The sequence below is a fragment of the Mugil cephalus genome, chromosome 18 (assembly GCF_022458985.1).
Source record: "Mugil cephalus isolate CIBA_MC_2020 chromosome 18, CIBA_Mcephalus_1.1, whole genome shotgun sequence".
NCBI lineage: Eukaryota > Metazoa > Chordata > Actinopteri > Mugiliformes > Mugilidae > Mugil > Mugil cephalus.
In genome coordinates this window covers 1,862,529-1,882,027 of record NC_061787.1, presented here as the reverse complement: position 1 = coordinate 1,882,027, position 19,499 = coordinate 1,862,529, and the positions used below count along the sequence as shown (strand labels likewise).

Genomic DNA, 19,499 nt, shown 5'->3' with positions numbered 1-19,499 from the left:
ACATTCACCGTCTTCTTTTCTTTTCTGATTTGATTTCATTTCTTCTCTCTTGCAGGCATCATCTAAAAATGACATAACAAAACTATGCAAAAAAGCCACAGAGGTAAGTGCAGTCGTTTCCTTTTCCTTTCCTGGTGATCATTTATAAAAGTGGTTATGTCTCTAATGTCTATGATTCGTCTGGTCGCCTACGCCAGTGTGAATCATTTTGGTGCGTTTGATTTGTACTCGGAAGACGGAATTTCTGAGTTGGAATTTTCAACTGGAACTACTCAGAAACGTGCGTACGAGTTGAGTTACCAAGATGGCCGCCCCATGTGTAAACACTAATTAGAAGCTCCTGTAGTATTCGGTTGATTAGCTCTTCTGGTTAGTTTTCGTTGCATTGATCTGAGGCAAAACTCATTTAGAAGCCGAGACCATCTGAAAAACCAACCTGCAGACCAGCAGTGAACCAGCAGTATGTAATAGAGGTTATGGGTCATGCAACTACACTTCAACCAAACATCTCTCCCTTCTGCTACGACCAGAAATGAAACACTAACAGACACCAGCTAACTAGCCTAGCCATACAAGTAAAACACTGGAAAGCACCAGCTAACTAGCCTAGCCAACAGCAGTAGGTAAGAAATGATGGGACATGTGACTACGCTTCAACCAACGTCTCTCCCCTCTGCCAAGATCGGAAGTAACACAAAAGAAAACAAGTTTTTGTTAATATAACTTTAATTTCACGTTGCATTTAAATATTGAAGACACCAAGGTTTCTCCAAGTTATATTGGGACAAGGACAGAGCTTTTCATGGAGGCGGCCATCTTGTTTTCCCAACGCCGATCATTCTCAGCTCTGTCGCAACTGCAGCCAAACACTAGTCGGCGCTGTGTCTTCTTTGCCAGTCGGGTTCATCTGTTTCCTCTTCCTGCTTCACTTTCAACAAAGGCGGCTGAATCTTAAGTCGAAATTTCACAGAAAGGTTCAAAGGACAATGTGTAGTATCTACAAGACACTTTTCAGCGTTTATTTTTTTCCTCTTCTCGTTTTAGAACGCCCTCTACAGCTGCATCACCAAAAATGAAAGTAAGTCACGCACAAGATGATGAGTGAAGCATCCAAACACTGAGCTCTCTGATCTGCCCTAGGACCAATAAATGGGATTGTTTGTTATCTTTCTTTCTTCCTCCGTGTCACACATAATAGCCATAATAATGCATTTGTAGGAGTGTTTACACCAGCTAATGAGCAAAGCAACACAAGGCCACTGAGCACAATCATTACATAGTCGTCTGACACCAAACTCTCTATAGTTTATTACCATTTATTCCCATAATCCTCCTTGTGTTTAAGCTGTGTGATGGAAATTGTCCGATAGGTGTCACTCTGGACACATAACAATCACACAATACTGAAAGAGTTAAAGTATCAGAGTATATTGTCATTGCAATAGCTAGACTACTGTACCTCCAATGGAGACACATTCGTCTCTTAGTGTGTTTACAAAGACAAGAGTTTGTCATGTGAGTGGCTGCTTCCCAAAGTTAAGAATACACATGACCACTAGGCACAAGTGTTCATGGAGATGACCATAACGGTTCACCCATAACTGAACCAAATTCCCGTAACAACTGGTCTCTTTCTATGGCGCCAAACGCCGAGACCTCGTGTCTCCTCTTATGTGACCCTAAGACCAACGAGTAACTTCACCTCCACACCTGTGCTTGTTCCCCCAGTGGGCTCCACATGCTGCAGCTATGCAGGACGTCACACCAACTGCAGGGAGTTCTGCCAGGCCATCTTCAGGACCGACTCGACCCCCACTGTGTCCCAGATCAACGCCGTCAAGGATTACTGCCAAAGTCACAGCACTCAGCTGCTCAGCTGCGTCAGCAACTTCACCAAGTCTTACCCCAAGCCCAACCCCAGAGACAGTAAGTCCACCTCCACCTCCGTCCTTTCATTGAGTTTCATTGAGCTTTGGCTAAAATTTGACTTTCTGAAAGAGATTTACATCATTGACTCTGTTTATACTATGGACAAACCCATCGTGACGTCACTCGTTGGACTCTGAACTCTCTGCTACCTGTTAGCTCAGGCTGCCACCTGTCCCTCAAAGCGGGAACGCCCTTAGTCATTCATTTTTTGTACCAGGCTGTAAACACGTTTAATAATGCTGTAAAGTTGGGCTTTTTAACATGGGGGGTCTTTGGCGATTTGCTGCCTTTTGGAGCCTCTAGTGGCCACTTGATGAACTGTAGTTTTTTGCACTTCATCTCTCAGACCTGGAGGTTGCCCCTTGGTTTACATGCAGTGAACAAAATGGAAGAACTGACAGGAACACGTCCTCCTCCTCCTCCTCCTCCTCCACACTAGGTGGCGATATGCGTCTTGTCAGCGGGTTAATACGGCCCCTTTTCCAGTTGACCTAATACGTCATATAATAAACAAGAGTTGTTCATTTCAAACAACAACAAGATGGATAATAGTTCAGCTTTTTTAATCACGCACGTAACCGTCATCTTTCCATAAACGTTTCTTAGAGCTTCTGCCACGTTGCTCCTCAGGTGGTTTTTCTTTAACCGGCTCTGTTTACGTTCTTCTTCTGTGACTGACTTTCCTGGATGTTTTTGTTCATTGTTGAGGCGCATATTTATCTGGGTGTCTTAGTTGGATTAGGAGAACACTTTAGACGGATTTTAGTCGGAGTAAAGTATTTATATGAACTTAAGTTTTTCAGTTAGAGTCGGATTCAGGCAATAATTAGTTTATTTTTTTTATTTTTTAATGTGCTGATTGAAAATAGTTCTCCTTCACCAACTGTAGCCCCGTTCAGACCTCACATTACAGTTTTTTACAACCGCTATGACCCATTGTTCAATACTTTTAACGCTTTTTCAAAACTCTTCACACAGTTACCACAACATCACCCTGTGTGGGCCACACAAGTATCACAATTCTTCTTTTTTGACACAAAATACACACATTTTACACGTTTAAAAATTAGTTTTAACTCATTTTACACACAAGGTCAATCGAGACCAAAACAGTTTAGATGTTAACCGGTGAATTTTCAATTGCTTTTGTGCCAAAACAGAAAAGCTCGTGTTTAAAACTAATGGATGGAAGATAACATTGATCACAGCTGATTCCGGTCTCACCCAGCTCAGGGGCTGGGCTTTTTTCAGTCACATCACCTATATTTACTGTAGGTGGAACAAAAGATAAGACAAGGGACAAGAAGGAGGACTTGCAAAAAACAAGTGTTGTACTGAGTGTTGTACGAAAAAAAGGAACAAAAATTATGCCCAACAAATAAAAAATGAAGAACATCATCACAAACATTAATTTATATGTATGATCAATACAATGATCTGCTGATTGTAAAAGAAAAAGGAAGAAAAAGTAGATTTGACACATGCGAAGTGATTCAGTTTGTGTTTTTCCATCAGTTGTCAGTGTTTTTTGTGACACTGTGCTGTGACTGACTAAATGTTTTTGTTGGAAGACAGCGTGTGTCAGTGATTTGGTAGATTTGGTGAACTGTGTTAGTGTATTATTGTATGTTGGAAGTGTGTGTCTGTGTTTAGTTACACTGCGTGATTCTGAGCTTGAAATGAACTGTTTGGGGAATTGTGTGTTTCAGGTGTGATGTGCATTAACAGTTTTGAAAAAGTGTTTGAGGTTCTAACAAACAGGTCACAGCGGTTGTGCCACTTGAACGCAGTGTGTTTTATATCTGCCCCGTTTTCTTCCATTCTGCTGTTATTTTCAGTGGAATCCATCTCCCAAAAGAGAGAAAATGACTAAAACAAAGTTAATGATGTTGGTTCTGAAACAGCAGTAGGTTAGGGTAACAAAAGCTGGACACTTGTAAACTAAATCCAGTTTTTATCACCTGTGTTCATAACATGTGTCTCCATCCAGCTCTTCAGATCTGATCTCAACCCTAACTCTAACCTCCTGCTGTTTCAGAACCAACATCATTCACTTATTTATAGCTTTATGTCATTTTCTCTCGTGTCTGAACAGGGTGTAACTCTGTCTGTAGCCATGTTGGTCCTGATGTGCGAGGTTTCTCCGCCTCTTTGCAGGTATGCACTGCTGCGATCGGGCCGAGGCCACCCACTGCCAGGTGGCCTGTCGGAAAATCCTCAGCACCATGCGAACGGAGCACGAGATCATGGAGGGTCTGATCACCGAGTGCGACTCCCAGCCCCTCCCTCAGGAGCCCATGTGGCAGTGCTTCCTGGGCAGCGCCAACCCTCCACCCCCCCCTGAGGAGGAGGTCCCCCACCCCGCCAAGATGGACTGTGCCAAGCTGCACTGTTGCTCCAAAGCCAATACCTCTCTCTGCAGGTACAACCCTAGAGCACATGGACGTCATCGGCATTTCAGAAATATCTCTTTTTATTCTGTAAAAACTGTCCTGGAAACACAGCTGCTGATCCTTTACTCCTCTTTTAGGAGAGGTGTGATTCTTATTTTTGCTGGTGTAACCCACATCTGTGCTCTGCTGTGACAGGGACATGTGTCAGGAGATCAGCACCAACTGGGGCAGCCAGACGTGGCAGGACTTCGACCAGCGCTGCGAGTACAACCTGGTGGAGACGGAGCTCATCAACTGCCTGGCCGACGTCCGGGAGCCCTGCCAGCTCGGCTGCAAGGACCTCAGCTACTGCACCAACTTCAACAACAGGTCAGACTCCTGCTGCTGGCCACACCTGCTCCTCCAGAGATGGAGTTTATCTGCCTCACCACGTGAACAACAAGGTGTATCCTCACACAAATGTGTAACTGTTGTTACAGAAAACAAAGCAGCAATACACTCTGCAAATCCAAGGATGCATTGAACTAGATTGAGTTTATTTGGTTCAGGATTATTTGGTACAAGGATTTATTTATTTATGCAGAACTACACAGTTTAAAGAGTGTAGTTCTTCTTCTTAAAGCCAGAAGGTTGTTCTCTGACACGTGTTCTCATACAAATCTCATATAAATCTCGTATAAATCTCATATAAATCCTACAGGCTGCAGCATTGACTGTATTGTTTTTGATAACTTATTTAATAACTTTTTTACCATTAAGGGACAAACTGCTCTAAACGTACCACATGTTGATATTTTTTTCTATTTTTTTTTTGTATAAATCTTTTAATCCACTTCAGTCTTAATCATAAATAGCCAAAGCTTGATTAATTTCTGACCTTTAACCCTTGATATTCTAATGTTTGTGATGACATCACAAATGTTTCGAAAAAAACAAACAAAAAAAAAAACAAAACAAAAAGAAAACACAAATTGAAATATCGTCAATAACCTGTGCACACACACAGATGTCTCCTGTATCTTGATGGAACAGGAGTTTGTTACGTCCAGTCTACAAATCATCCTGGTGTTGCTACATATCGAATGGTTCAAATCCCCCCATGTTCATGGCTTCAAGCCATTAGAGCAAGTATTTAAAGCTCCAACCACTGCTCCATGCGTCATGATGATTTGAGTTTAAATACAAATTCATGACCAGTGGAGTTTCAACTGTTGCTTAAACTAATGTAGAATTTAAAACTTTAATTCCAAGAATAACTTTAAATTATTCATCTTCAAACTTTCATTTCATTTGCTTCAAGGATCCGGCATCGATGGACGTTCAGCAGCCTTCAATCATTTATTAGTTAAACTAGTTTCAGCCTTGCAGAGACCAAACCATGAACCTTAAACTGAAACTCTGTCTCTTTTACACTTATTATGCTCCAGCAACAGTTACAGGTGGAAACAAAACCGCAGAGAGGCTCCATTTGGTTTATCTCCGGTTTATTGATCTGAAATACTTTAACTGTAATTCTGTTTGAAGGCTTCACACGGCGACGCAGAGCGAACACAAAGGACACATTCACATTAAACTCTGTGTGACCCTGGACTTTGCAGTGTCACAGCGTGTTTTCTATAATGTCCAGAGAAGTGGAGCTGCTTCAAAGGGAGGTCACGCTGGCGCACACGCACATCCACATCCACATCCACATCCACATCCAGAGTCAACACGGCAAAGCCTTCAAAAGGCAGAGTCACATTTTAAATAGAAACTAAGATTCAGTCAGAGGCAGCAGAGTAAAGTCTGTCAATCATAGATACAGTCATAAGGTTTATTTATTGGAGCTTTAAACATATATCTATATATATGTATATGTATTCATACATAAACACACACACACCCTTCACACAAATAAGAGAAAAGAACCCACAAACACAGAACAACCTGCAGAACATCAAAAAGTAAAAAGACGTACAGGTAACATATTTACAGCCCATTATTTAGCCTAGTTTACTGCGTTATATCAGAAAATAATTATAAATAGAACAATAAAATAATAACAAGTATTGTTAGTTTATTATAATAATAGTAATAATAGTGATAATTGTTGTAATTACTTTATTTCCTTTATTACCAGAGGTCACGGTGCGTTTGGAAGCTTTATTTCTCTGAAATAACCAACGTCAGGATGGAGATTAATTAATAAATTACAAGTTAATGTTCTTGGTTCTGAAACAGCAGTAGGTAGAGATCCATTAGAGACAGTAGCTGTTCAGATTTTCTACTGGACCTGGACAAACACGATCTCATCTTTTTGCATAAGTTTGCAGACAGTAAAAGCAGATAAATGAAATAATAACAATAACTAGTTAATTTTGTTTATTTATTTTAAATTTTGGTCGTTGTTTCCACTTTCCTTGTTTCAATCCAGTAAAACGTCTCAGTTATTGACCAGAAAGGATTTAAAGTATTAAAGTATGTATCTGTCCTGGATAATCAGTCTGAACTGAACATGAAAACTCAAATTTATTATTCAAATGTAGAAAAAACAAACAAAATCAATTACTACGACGTCCAGGTTACGTTTCTTCTAATCTCCAGTCGTCTTTTTATCTCTTCTGAAAATGACATCACTTCAGTTTATCACAGAGTCCGTTCGATAACTTCACGCTGAAAACTGAAACACGTTTGTTCTTGTTTTACACATTTCAAAAATAAAGATCATGTCTCTTAAATCATGTCTCAGGGCTTTTATCTCTGTTTTTAATTGAACCTTATCCAAGAATTTTAATGTGTCACATTCAATAAATGTTCATCTATTAGTTGGCTCTAAATAACTTTATTTATTACCCGTATGGCTCTTTTTTGTAGTTTAATTATCTGATCTAAAGTTGATTTATAAATGTTCCCAAACCTCTACACAGCTTTATTAATCAGTGATATGATGGAGAAAAGCAATTCATTTTAGTTTTCTGTCTTCTATATGTGGTTTGGATCTATTATAGTTCCCAAACACTTTATTTGATGTTTTCTTTCTTTTCATTCTTATGTGCTGCTGCAGCTCTGATTAAACTCTGTTAGTGAACGTATGAAAGAGCTTCAGCCGGTTCCTGTTAATCAGAATCAGCTGACGCAACATTTAGTTTTTTGTTGTTGTTGTTGTGTTTTTTTGGAGGCTCCTGTGTTACACATTTAAACCCACACACTCAAGATAAACAAAGCGTCTGCTCATCAAATGCAATGAAGAAAAAAACAAAAAAAAAAACACCACCACACCCTGGAACATTCTCCATCTTAAACCACCAATTATCTGAGTCACTGGAGACCAGACCCACCAATTAGACATCAAAGACGCGTCCTGATTCACCAGGGAGGAAAAACAGGACCACGTCTTCGGCTCCCTCTGTTCTGGCTGCAGCTGCCAGCGTTCAGACGCCGTTCAGACACCGTTCAGACAGCGACCACGCGATGACACGGCTCAGGATCCGATCTCAGGACCTGATTCAGTCATAAAATCAAAAAAAAATTCATGAATATTCAGAAAATGTGACATGTCCTTCGACCAACAACTTCTTATTTTTTAACTGCGTGAGAACAAAACCACTTCGAGTGACTTTTGTGACAGATAAACTTCAGAGTCTTGTCTTTGAAAAGAGACGAAGACCATGAATGAGCTCCAACATGTTCATGAACAACGCTCAGTTTACTTTGGGCACGTCCTTAATAATTGTTTGTTTAATTTCATCCGGTGTCGTTCTTGTTTTCCCCACAGGATTAGTCCTGGTCACAGATGGACTCCTTCATGTTTATTTGCCTGAACCTTCACTCTGCGCTTTAGTTCAGTCCGTTTACCCGGATTCTCTCGTCCGTCCACAGGCCGACGGAGCTGTTCCGCAGCTGCAACGTCCAGTCGGACCAGGGCGCCATGAACGACATCAAGCTCTGGTCCAACGGCACCATCAAGATGCCCTTCATGAACATCCCGGTGCTGGACATAAGGAAGTGTCTCCCGGACATGTGGAAGGCCGTGGCCTGTTCCCTGCAGATCAAACCCTGCCACAGCAAATCCAGAGGGAGCCTCATATGCAAGTAGGTTCACTGCCACCGTTTACCCTCTACATTAGATTAGATTAGATCAGATTCACCTTTATCGTCATTCCACACCTGCAGGTCCAGAGAAACACAGTTCAGTCCTCTTTTGTTATTTTTTCTCAGACAGTAATAAAACGAAAGCACCTGAACGTTAAAAAATGTCATAAATCATCTCAGACGGTTAAAAACTGAGGCAAATGTGAGATGATTTAAAATCAGCTGAGATGAAAAAAAAATTAGCTGCAACGCACTTTTTAAACAGCAGAGGGCGTAATGTAGTTTTGCTCATTCACTGTCAGGTCATCAGACAGGACGAGGAACATGCAGCCTGAGTTTGTTGTTTTTTATCATGCATTTAGTTATTTTGATGAAGGTTTTTTTTAAAAATCCATTTTTTTTATTGTTGTTAAGATGAAATATAATTTCAGTTGCACTTTTAAGAAGAGGACGTATGAGTTGCACATTTTACGCTACGTCAGCGAAATAAAAAGGGATTAATTAGTTAAAGAGGAAATATCATTTGTAGTTTTTATATATCTAAATATGCATGTTTTTTAAATAGCTATTCATTGAATAGTTTGTGTTTAGACGTTACATCCTACCTTAGAAATGTGTGAAATAAATAAAGAAATCTGTTTTAGTTTAGATTGTCTGTGCGCTCATTCTGTTAAAAAAAAAATTAAAAAAGGGATAAAATCATCAAAAAATACATCAAAATAAATAAAACTAATAATAACCTGTTAAATGCTTTTGTTGTCACCTGTTTAATGTGACGTTTGTTCCTGAAGCTCAGCTCTGAAATAGTAGCTCATCTTCAGTTTGGTGCTTTTCAGTAAATACTGAATATTTGTCTTCAAAATGTCTTTTATTCTAGTTGTTTGCTAATTTCTCGCCACGTATCAAACGCTCAGATAATCCCTGGAGACGAATGAATCTGTCCACACAGAATTAAACTCTCTATTTTCTTGATTCATTCACGGTGCAACAGAATAAACAGAAATACAGTGATATATAAATAAAAAGGAGGACGTAACCGTTCCACCACCAGGAGGCTGAGGAGCCGACCCCTATGTTTGCTGTGTCCTTCTTCCTTTAACGTTCTCTCTGTGTCCGTCCTCAGGTCTGACTGTGTGGACATCTTGACTCAGTGCGGAGACAGGAAACGTTTCCACGAAGGACAAACACCAGAGAGGATCTGTGAGCTGCTGTCGCCCATAGACGACCCTGAACGCTGCATCCCTCTCCACAGATACCTCAGTGAGTGTCTTAGCTATAGGTGGAAACACAGACGAGCCACTAGAGGGCAGTGGAGTTTATTAGAGAGAGTCTGATTGGTTCTGAGCTGGTCACATGTTTCATGGGCGCCATGTTGGATACGTCTAACCAACGTTCACCGATAGAGAAGTGGCAATAACAGAGAATAAAGTCGGATTAAAAGCTAAAATATGCCACAGGATCAGGAAAACACAGAGGAAACTCCACCGTTTCCCCAGTGAACAAACACAGAGAAAGTTATGGAGCAGAAGATTAAAAGGAAGAACTGGATGTCAGCTGGTTTCTCTCTATTATGTGATGAGGTAAATGTCAATGTCTCTCTTTGACGTTTGTTAAGATTTTATATAGAAAAATAAAGTCACACCATCATTAATGTGAACCTTGATCTCAAAAACACCACTTTACACATGAATGAAGTTTGACGTTAGCCTAGCCTTATGCTAGCCTTATGCTAGCTAGTTTTCTAGACTAAAGGCTCAGAAAAATAGCAGCTAGCGTCATATATACTGTGAAACCCATGTGTTCATGTAATTTATGTCCATGTAGATAGACACATTTATTAGAATTTACTATTAAATTATTATAGCTAGCATGCTAATGCTATAATGCTAAGACTAAATAACAGTAAGACTAGTTTAATAGTATTTCTAATTATTCTGAGTAATTTGAACCTTTTAACGGTGATGGATGAACACGGAGGCTGAGGAGAAGGTAAACACAGCTCCATGACTGATGAGGTGATTGGGCTACAAAGCATTTTACAGCTCATTTAAGATATTTAAAGGAAGTAGACGCTGGGATATTTAAGTGAGGGCCTTTTACATATTAATAACATTTATAGGAACGTTAATGGTGGAAATAAGACATTTATTTCAACCCCATAGAGTTACACTGTAGAATCTAACCTCTGATGTAGCAAACATGGCGCCATGATTAGAGTTGGACAGACTCTCTCTAATATACGACTCTGGATGCAGCATTTACATGATTTTACATTAACTTTCCATTAATCAATTGAATTTACCTTTTCGTCCTTTGAAACATGGAAAAATAAATCAGAAAGAGCAAATTAAGTCTAATATTAACTTTTTCCTTTGAGGCCACAGAGTAAAATAATATATAATATAAAAATGATCTAAGGTTTTAAAAGCAAACCTAAAATACTAAAACATGCACAGACTCTCCCCCGTCTGCTCCTTTATTCATCAGTGAAGCTGTTGGATGGTTAATGACACTTGTTGTTTTGTTTGTCCAACCTGATATCAATAAATTACAAATTAAAAAATGCATGATCTAGTTTTTCTGCTCCTGATTTTGAGACAATTTAAGAACTTATTTTGGTCAAAACTGGATCTTGATGCAGATTTAATGTTTCTTTCCACTCTGTTCCACCACGTCTGATTTAAAATCTTCTTAAAATCTCTCAGTTCCCAGTTCCCTCGGCAACAGCATCATCGAGGAGGTCATCCACCCGTGCAACCCCAACCCCTGTCCCAGCAACCATCTCTGCCAGGTCAACAGGAAAGGCTGCGTGGACGAGCTCAGCTGTCAGCCGTTCGTCTGCGTTCCAGGTAAAGTAAAACACGAGCACGTCTGGCGTCGCTGCATCAGAACGGGCGAGGTTCGCTCGGGAGGTCCGGAGACATTCGTACGACTCGTGGTTCAGTCTCCGTCATTGAAAACGAACCCGACTGGTAAAAGAGACACAAAGAGGCTCTGTTCACGCTGAAGGTGAATCAGTATTAAAAAAATTCAGCCTCATTAATGAGCTGTGTGTTCAAACTCAGTGAGTGTCAAAGCCGTTTAATTCAGAAAACTGAAGAACAAAAATTAATAAATAAAGAAGATAGGGAAGAAAGGGGGAAAACACGTACAAATTACATTTCACACATCCACCCAGAGTCTTTTCGACCTCCTTATTTTTGCAGGAACTGACCCATTGTGAGTATAATTCAAAGTCCTTTTAAAATGCTAAAGACATTGGACCCATAATCATTTCTACATCAGGGATGAGCTGGACAGTTTAAGCTGATTTGCAAATCAAGAAAGATGTTGGGGAGGAGCCGTCTTTCACCTATAATGATCTTAAAAAGTCTTAATTTTCAAAGCTGCAGAAACGTTGTCTCTGCACCAGCCCCTCCGGCCTCTGAAGTGCGTTTTATGTGTGTTTCCAGGCTGTAAACTGGGCGAGGCCTCTGAGTTTCTGGTGCAGCTGGACGCTCGTATCCAGGTCCCGACTCGTAACGGCCCGGCCGGCTGCTACGAGGTTTGCACCTGTGGGGCCAGCGGGCGTCTGGAGAACTGCTTGGAGATGCCGTGCGTGGACACCAACAAGCCCTGCGTCATAGGAGGCCAGAGGAAGAGTAAGGCCACTTTTTTTAAAAAAAAAAAAAAAAAAAAAAAAAGCATTGATTAAAAAGTTTTGCCACCAATTCACGTTCCTGCTCTGCCTGCATGAAATGAGTGGGATTCCTGCAGAGAGGAGAATTTCATTTGGGCGAGTTTTGGAATCGGAGCAGCTGGTCACGACTCCCTTCAAACACGCAGCACAAAAATAACAGAAAAATGCTCAGTGGAGAAATGAAAGTGTTTGATGTGAGTCCACTGTGATTCTGCCGCTGAATAATGTGGTTAATCACTGACGGGATCATGTTGGTGTCTTTATTTCCTTTATTACCGGAGGTCACGATGCGTATGGAAGCGTTAGAGTTAGAATCTGAGTCTCTGAAATAACCAACGTCAGGACGGAGTTCAATAATTAAATAATAAGTCTGAACAAGATATGATGCACACACACAAAAAAAAGAGTCCTTGGTTCTGAAACAGCAGTAGGTAGAGATCCATTAGAGACCAGGTCTGGGTCTGGTTCAGGTTTTATCTCGAATGAAAACATGCAAACATCTGTAAGAGCTACATTATCGAGCTTTAATCTTCTGGAAATGATTTGGTGACATCACAGCAAATATATTCAGATTAAAGAAAACAAATGATTAACTCTATAATTTATTTACATGATTTGGTTGTAACTGCAATGACATTAAAGTTCTTAATCTTAATTTAGGGTAATTATGGTCTGGAAAAAATATGGATTTTTTTAAATTTCAAATGCGCATGAACTCTGTAAATACAACTAAGACCAATGAATGAGCCAATATAAAAAAATAAATAACGAACCAGTGTTGTGGGGTCTGTCTACATACCGAGTCTTTTAATAAAATGCTATGTGTGGTCAGATGTTGAATCTAATTCCAGGTGTTTCCTTCTTGTTGCATCTTTAGAGCTGAAGTCCAGACAAACTTTTCTTCTTAGACATTTTGAAGGAAAACTGACGCTGCAATAGAGCTAAGGAAGCTAAGCTAATTAAAAACTCACTGGCACCAAATCAGTCTGGTTACTACAGTTAGCATCAGCACTGTTAGCATTATAGTACCCAGTGTTGGTAGCCAGTCCTATTAGAGACAGTAGCTATAATAAGTCAGTGTTCTTGGTTCTGAAACAGCAGTAGGTAGAGATCCATTAGAGCAGTAGCTATAATAAGTCAGTGTTCTTGGTTCTGAAACAGCAGTAGGTAGAGATCCCTTAGAGACAGTAGCTATATAAGTCAGTGTTCTTGGTTCTGAAACAGCAGTAGGTAGAGATCCCTTAGAGACAGTAGCTTTATAAGTCAGTGTTCTTGGTTCTGAAACAGCAGTAGGTAGAGATCCCTTAGAGACAGTAGCTATAATAAGTCAGTGTTCTTGGTTCTGAAACAGCAGTAGGTAGAGATCCCTTAGAGACAGTAGCTATAATAAGTCAGTGTTCTTGGTTCTGAAACAGCAGTAGGTAGAGATCCCTTAGAGACAGTAGCTATAATAAGTCAGTGTTCTTGGTTCTGAAACAGCAGTAGGTAGAGATCCCTTAGAGACAGTAGCTTTATAAGTCAGTGTTCTTGGTTCTGAAACAGCAGTAGGTAGAGATCCATTAGAGACAGTAGCTATAATAAGTCAGTGTTCTTGGTTCTGAAACAGCAGTAGGTAGAGATCCCTTAGAGACAGTAGCTGTTCAGATGTTCTACTGGAGTTTATTTACATCCAGAGAAACTGAGATCAGGTCTGAAGAGCTGCATGGAGACACGTGTTAATGCTAAAGCTTTTTTATTATTTTTATTCTTCAGTGACATGTTCTCATCTTCCTGTGTCCTCAGGTCATGGGACGTCCTTCAAGATCAACTGTAACCCCTGCTCCTGCTTCGCCGGCGACGTCATCTGCTCCAACAGGAAGTGTCTCGGCTTCAGCAGCTCAGAGGACGAGCATCAAGTCTTCACCGGTGGGTTTGAACAAAGACAGAGAGGTTTTCACTCACACATTTATTTATTTATTTATTTGTTTAATGTGTAACTGGTCAGGAAGTGGAAGCTGCTTTTCTGTGTCTCAGTTGCTTTTGAGCAACGTCAGAGATGAAGCAATCGAAGGCGGTGGTTGGGAAAAATGAAAAATATGCAGCAGATAATGCACATTTAAGACCCGGAGACCTACGCGATGCGTCGTCCCTAATATCCCTTCATTATCCTGATGAGTCTGAATGGTGTCCTCCTTGTCCTTGTCCTCTCAGGTCTCCCCTGCAGCTGTCCCGACCGCTTCGTCCCAGTGTGCGCCATTAATGGACGGACGTACCCGAGCGCCTGCGTGGCTCGCTGCATGGGCTTCAAGGACCACATGTTCGTCTACGGCCAGTGTCGCTTCAGTAGCCCCTGCATCGTCAAACCCTGCGCGAAGAACCAGAGGTAGCAGCTCCTCCTCCTCCTCCTCCTCCTCCTCCTCCTCGTCTCCGTCCTGACTCCGTCCTGACTCTGTCCAGGCTGTTGACTCCTGAATGTTTTCAGATTTATTCTCTCTTCAGCTCAATAAACCCTCAATAATAAACTCTCTCTGCTCGAACATAAAAACACACACTAAACTAAATGATGCAGCAAACCACCTCCGACTCGGTGAACACCTGATTGGTGGAGACTGGGGCGGTTGCTATGGTAACGGAGCAGGAAATTAGGATATCCGCTTGCTCGCTACACACTTTTTTAACATGTTTACCCACTACTTAGACACAATTTTCCAACATTTGTCCACATGTCCCCACCACTCAGACACCTTTCTGCACAGACATGCACGTTAAATCATTAAATCATTCCTATACATACATATACACATATATATATATACACATTACCAGTCGTCCATTTACACTCCTCTCACTGCTGCTATTACTTCCTTATGTTGATCTTGCTGATAAGAGCTTAGATTACAACTTTATTGTCATCACACATGTACAGACACAGCATCTAACCTGAAGTTCAGTAAGAGCATGTAGCATAAATAGTGTGGTATAGAACAGGTGCTATGTCCAGGTGAGACAGCAACATATACACAGTGATTGAGGTGCTGAACATATTATACAGTACTGTGGCCACATGCATGAGTAATAAGCAGCAGCGTAGTACTGTGTGCACCTAACGTGTCCTGTGTTTCTGTGTATATATGAGTTTATTTCTATTTGTTTTTGCGCGTCAGGTGCGTCAAAAAGTACCGGGTGTGTCTCAGCGACTCGTCCGACTGCCCCCAGTACGAGTGCGTGGGCCGACTGGGACCCTGCGACAAGAACAGCGTGGAGCCGGCCTGCGACACCGACGGCTCCGTCCACCCCAGCCTGTGCCACCTCCAGCAGGCCGGGAAAATCCTGGCCTACATGGGCCACTGCCAGGTACGAGGCTCGGGCTCGGGCTCAGGCTCAGGCTCAGGCTCAGGCTCAGGTACCAGGCTCAGGTTTAGGCTCAGGCTCAGGCTCAGACTCAGGTACAAGGCTCAGGCTCAGGCTCAGGTACCAGGCTCAGGCTCAGGCTCAGGCACCAGGCTCAGGTACCAGGCTCAGGCTCAGGCTCAGGCACCAGGCTCAGGTACCAGGCTCAGGCACCAGGCTCAGGGCTCGGGCTCGGGCTCGGGCTCAGGCTCAGGCTCAGGCTCAGGCTCAGGTTTAGGCTCAGGCTCAGGCTCAGGCTCAGGCTCAGGGGGGGGTCTAATACTACGATCACATCTCAGCTACGATTTTCAATTGACTTAAGGAGGTTCAGTGATACGCATGCATCACCACCAAAACTTCCAAAACTCTCTCCTGCTTAAAGGTTTGATTTTATCGTTGCACTTTTTATTCTTTATAAACCTTCCACCGATTTTAAGGTTCAGAATACATGGTAATAAATAATATATATAAGTGTCTTTTGTGTAAACTTTCACTCTCTTTCTATTTATCTTTTGATTTAATAGAATATACTTTGTCACTGTACATCTCAGTGGACGTACAGTATCTTGCACTTGGATTGTTGCAATTTTTTTTTGCAAACATTAAGTTTCTATGTGCTTTTCTGAACTGTTTATGTGTGAATTTATTTATAAAAACTAAATAATTAATAAAATAATGCATAACAGGTGTTAAAGGTGGTGAAACTTACGTGAAGCTTTATTTAATTTAATGAGGAGAGAAGAGACTGAACGAAAGCACAGAATGAAATAAATAAAAAAAATAAAAATAAAGTAACAGCAAAGAAATCTCAACACAACCAGGAGAAAGGAAACATGGGACTCTGTCTAATTATTATTTAAACTGTATAAGCTCAACAACAACAACCTCAGACATTTCTTCCACTGCTGCCGCCTCTAAATCATCTCATCCAGGAGTTTATTTCATCTCCTGTGGTTGGACTTTTATCACAAACTCCCCCCGAGCTCTTTGTTGTGTTGTTGTTTTTCTGTATCTGAGCCTCCAGCTGAAACTTGTGCAGCCTCGGTACCGTTGAAGTTTAAATGACATCCAGACTGTTACCGTGGAAGCAGAGGACAGAAAACATTCCGATCAAGCAGTTTTTAATTCTTTATTTGGCTGGAGGAAGGTTTTTGTTCGGTGGGTGGTTCAGTTTAGACGAGACGCGTCTCATCTTTATTTAGTTTAGGTCTGAAACCTTCATCGTCAACCTCGTCTTCTTCTTCTCCTTTTTTCTTCTTCATGTTCGTCTTCAGCTTTGTCCCATTTACTTCTTCTTCTTTCTTCTCGCCTCTTTGTATTCTTCATGTTCATTGCCTTCGTCTTCCTCTTCTTTCTTCTCCCTGGACTCCCAGAACTGTTGCACTGACTCTTTTCTTTAACTATCAGAATGTGTTGTCCTTGTTTTTGTTAGCTTTGACGCTAATTTCTCATTTCTTCTTCTTCTCCTGGGTGATTGTTAGAAATAATCTCTAATGTTTAACCTGATTGGTACCAGTTTAGTCGTCTCATAGAGACCTGGACCCCGTCTGTCCTCCGTGTCCTCTCTGGATGGGACGTCTGATTGAATTAGGAAGATGCTGCAGATCTACAGCTTAGAACAGTTCCTTCACATCAGGCTGAGGGCTAACGAGGCTAACGAGGCTAACGAGGCTAAACGTCGTCTATGTCCAGTCGTCTGCTGATGGAAAAAGAATAAATTTAACGGCAGCGCCGTGAAAACCTTCCCTGTGTTTGAGCTGCTGGTCGTGTCTTCTGTCCACAGGACGCCTGCAGGAAGCCACAACTGGTGTGTGGACACAACGGAGAGACGTACGACACCGTGTGCGACGCCTTCGCCGACCGGGTGGCTGTGGACTACCAGGGGCCCTGCCACACCGTGGGCCCCGTGTCCGACGTGGCCCCCGACTCGGCCTGTAGCTCCGTGTCCTGTCCAGCTCTGTCCACTCCGGGCTGCCGTCCCGTCACGCCGCCCGGTGGGTGGAGCTTTAACGCTTTAACGCTTTAACGCTTTAATGTTTTAATGTTTGCTGCTTGTTCATCAGATCTGTGGTTTCTCTCTCGCTCTGGTTTCCAGGAGCCTGTTGTCCCATCTGTGCCAGTATGTTGCTGATCCTGTTGAACCAGGAGCAGATGAACGCTTTCTCCAAGGTACGCAACCAAATAACACCCGTCTGCTCCGGCACCAGTATTATTAATGAGTGAATTATGTCTTTTTAGATTAATTGAGCTGTTATCTATTTAGACTTGGATGGAATTTAAAACAAAATAAAAAAGGAAAATAAAATGATATAAAATTAAATTAAACTAAATAAAAAATGTTTGAAATTAAAATGATAAAATTAAATTAAATAAATTTTCTTCATTTTCAACTTTATCTTCTTCTTCAAACAATAATAAAAAAATAGAATAATATAAAATACTTTAAACTAAATTTAAAAAAGTTTGAAATAAAATGATTGAATTAAATTAAATTAAATTTCTTCTTCTCCGTCTTCCACTTTATGTTCTCAGAATCAGAAAAACAGGTGTAAGATTTATATAAAATAATAATACAAAATTAGAAAAATTGTGAAAAAAATAGAACTAACCTTAAAAGGTTGAAATTACAATGATAAAATTAAGTTACTTCTTCATCATCTTCAATTTTATCTTCTTCTCAGAATCAGAAAAACGGTGTAAGATAGTTTAAAATGCTTATAGAATAATAATAATAAAAAAATATATAGAATAATATAAAATACATGAAATTAAACTAAATTAAAAAAGGGTTGAAATGGAAATAATTTAATTAAACTAAATTAAAAACCTTATTTTCCTTTTTGTTAAACCAGGTTTGTCCCACTGAGATGAAGAATCTGTTTCAAACATTGACACGTGAACTAGATTTGACATGAAAACATGAACTCACATAGAAATTCTCCGATAGAACATTTGCACAAAACCCTCTTTTTAAACGTGTTCACTAAGTTTCAGAGATTATTCTGTAGGTTGTTGTTTGCACGGAGCAAACCTCATGTGAACAGGTTACAGATGAATCCTTAGAACCTAAAAGAGACGATAAATATGAAGGAATCAGGCCGAGAATGAAGCTGTAAATAGAAACACACAAACGTCAGTTCACTTTTAAATATAAGAACAATCGTGAGTAAATGATCCAGTTTAGCCTCATGATTTCCAGCATCCTCACACAATCCTGAGCTAATTTCTACTGATCTTTCTGCACTGGGGGGTAATTACACGGTGTCACCACCTGGAGGTGCTGTGAATCCAAACAGTACCCCCCCCCCCCATGCTGCACAAACATTGATTGACCGTGCACCAGCTGGACTGTGGTCAAACGAGCTGCAGCCTCGTACACAGACACAAATATCAACGATGGGAAGGAGAATATTTAATATGTCGACTTTCCTTCGCACTGAATCAGTTTTCGTTATGAAACTGAGCGTTATGCTGCGTATGTGAGTTTAGTTTCGCATACGGCTCAAATAAATGCATATATATATATTTTTTTTATTATATTCATTGTGTATAAAGCAGGTGCTGCCTCATGTGTTATTTAGAGCAGGTGGGCAGAGAGCAAGAAAAATCCTGAGGCTAAGAAAAAGCAATCATACCCCCGGAGACCAAAGCTGCTGCATCAGAACCTCACATTTTGTCTTTTTATTTATTTTTTTATTCCATGCTTCTTCTTTTATTTCCAAACCCACATTAACCACAGAGAGTTTCAGCTCGTTTTCTGACTCGCTTTATTTGTTCTCCCCAAAAACCTGGAAAAAAAAAAAATCCTTTGGATAAAAGATTCAGCTAAAATGTCAGAGTGCGCCGGGAAAATATTTGCCAGTGTTAAATGTCAGTCCCCTCTTCCACTTTGCACAACACTGCGTCTGGTTTCGCCCTCCAAAAAAAAAAATAAAAAAAACAAATTAACTAATAAATAAAAAACCTGGAGCCTCGTGATTGGCTGGTTTCACTTCATCTCGTCATATTTCCTCTAAAATCCTCTGTAGCCGCGATAAAAAGCTCCAGCATCTAGTTTG

At 40.8% G+C, this 19,499-nt stretch overlaps 2 protein-coding genes across 2 annotated transcripts in view; one reads left to right on the top strand and one right to left on the bottom strand.

Moving 5' to 3' along the window:
- Positions 1 to 19,499, bottom strand: part of LOC124995607 (NACHT, LRR and PYD domains-containing protein 12-like) — a 1,019,357-nt gene that overhangs the window by 709,590 nt on the left and 290,268 nt on the right. The window lies entirely within an intron of this gene.
- Positions 1 to 19,499, top strand: part of reck (reversion-inducing-cysteine-rich protein with kazal motifs) — a 61,305-nt gene that overhangs the window by 30,832 nt on the left and 10,974 nt on the right. The window contains exons 6-19 of the mRNA XM_047568118.1: positions 56 to 103; positions 1,045 to 1,078; positions 1,729 to 1,926; positions 4,087 to 4,351; positions 4,518 to 4,691; positions 8,181 to 8,393; positions 9,517 to 9,653; positions 11,099 to 11,242; positions 11,846 to 12,034; positions 13,855 to 13,977; positions 14,263 to 14,434; positions 15,216 to 15,405; positions 17,225 to 17,435; positions 17,537 to 17,610. Of these exons, the coding sequence (XP_047424074.1) occupies positions 56 to 103; positions 1,045 to 1,078; positions 1,729 to 1,926; positions 4,087 to 4,351; positions 4,518 to 4,691; positions 8,181 to 8,393; positions 9,517 to 9,653; positions 11,099 to 11,242; positions 11,846 to 12,034; positions 13,855 to 13,977; positions 14,263 to 14,434; positions 15,216 to 15,405; positions 17,225 to 17,435; positions 17,537 to 17,610 (2,172 nt within the window). The remainder of the gene's footprint in view (positions 1 to 55; positions 104 to 1,044; positions 1,079 to 1,728; positions 1,927 to 4,086; positions 4,352 to 4,517; positions 4,692 to 8,180; positions 8,394 to 9,516; positions 9,654 to 11,098; positions 11,243 to 11,845; positions 12,035 to 13,854; positions 13,978 to 14,262; positions 14,435 to 15,215; positions 15,406 to 17,224; positions 17,436 to 17,536; positions 17,611 to 19,499) is intronic.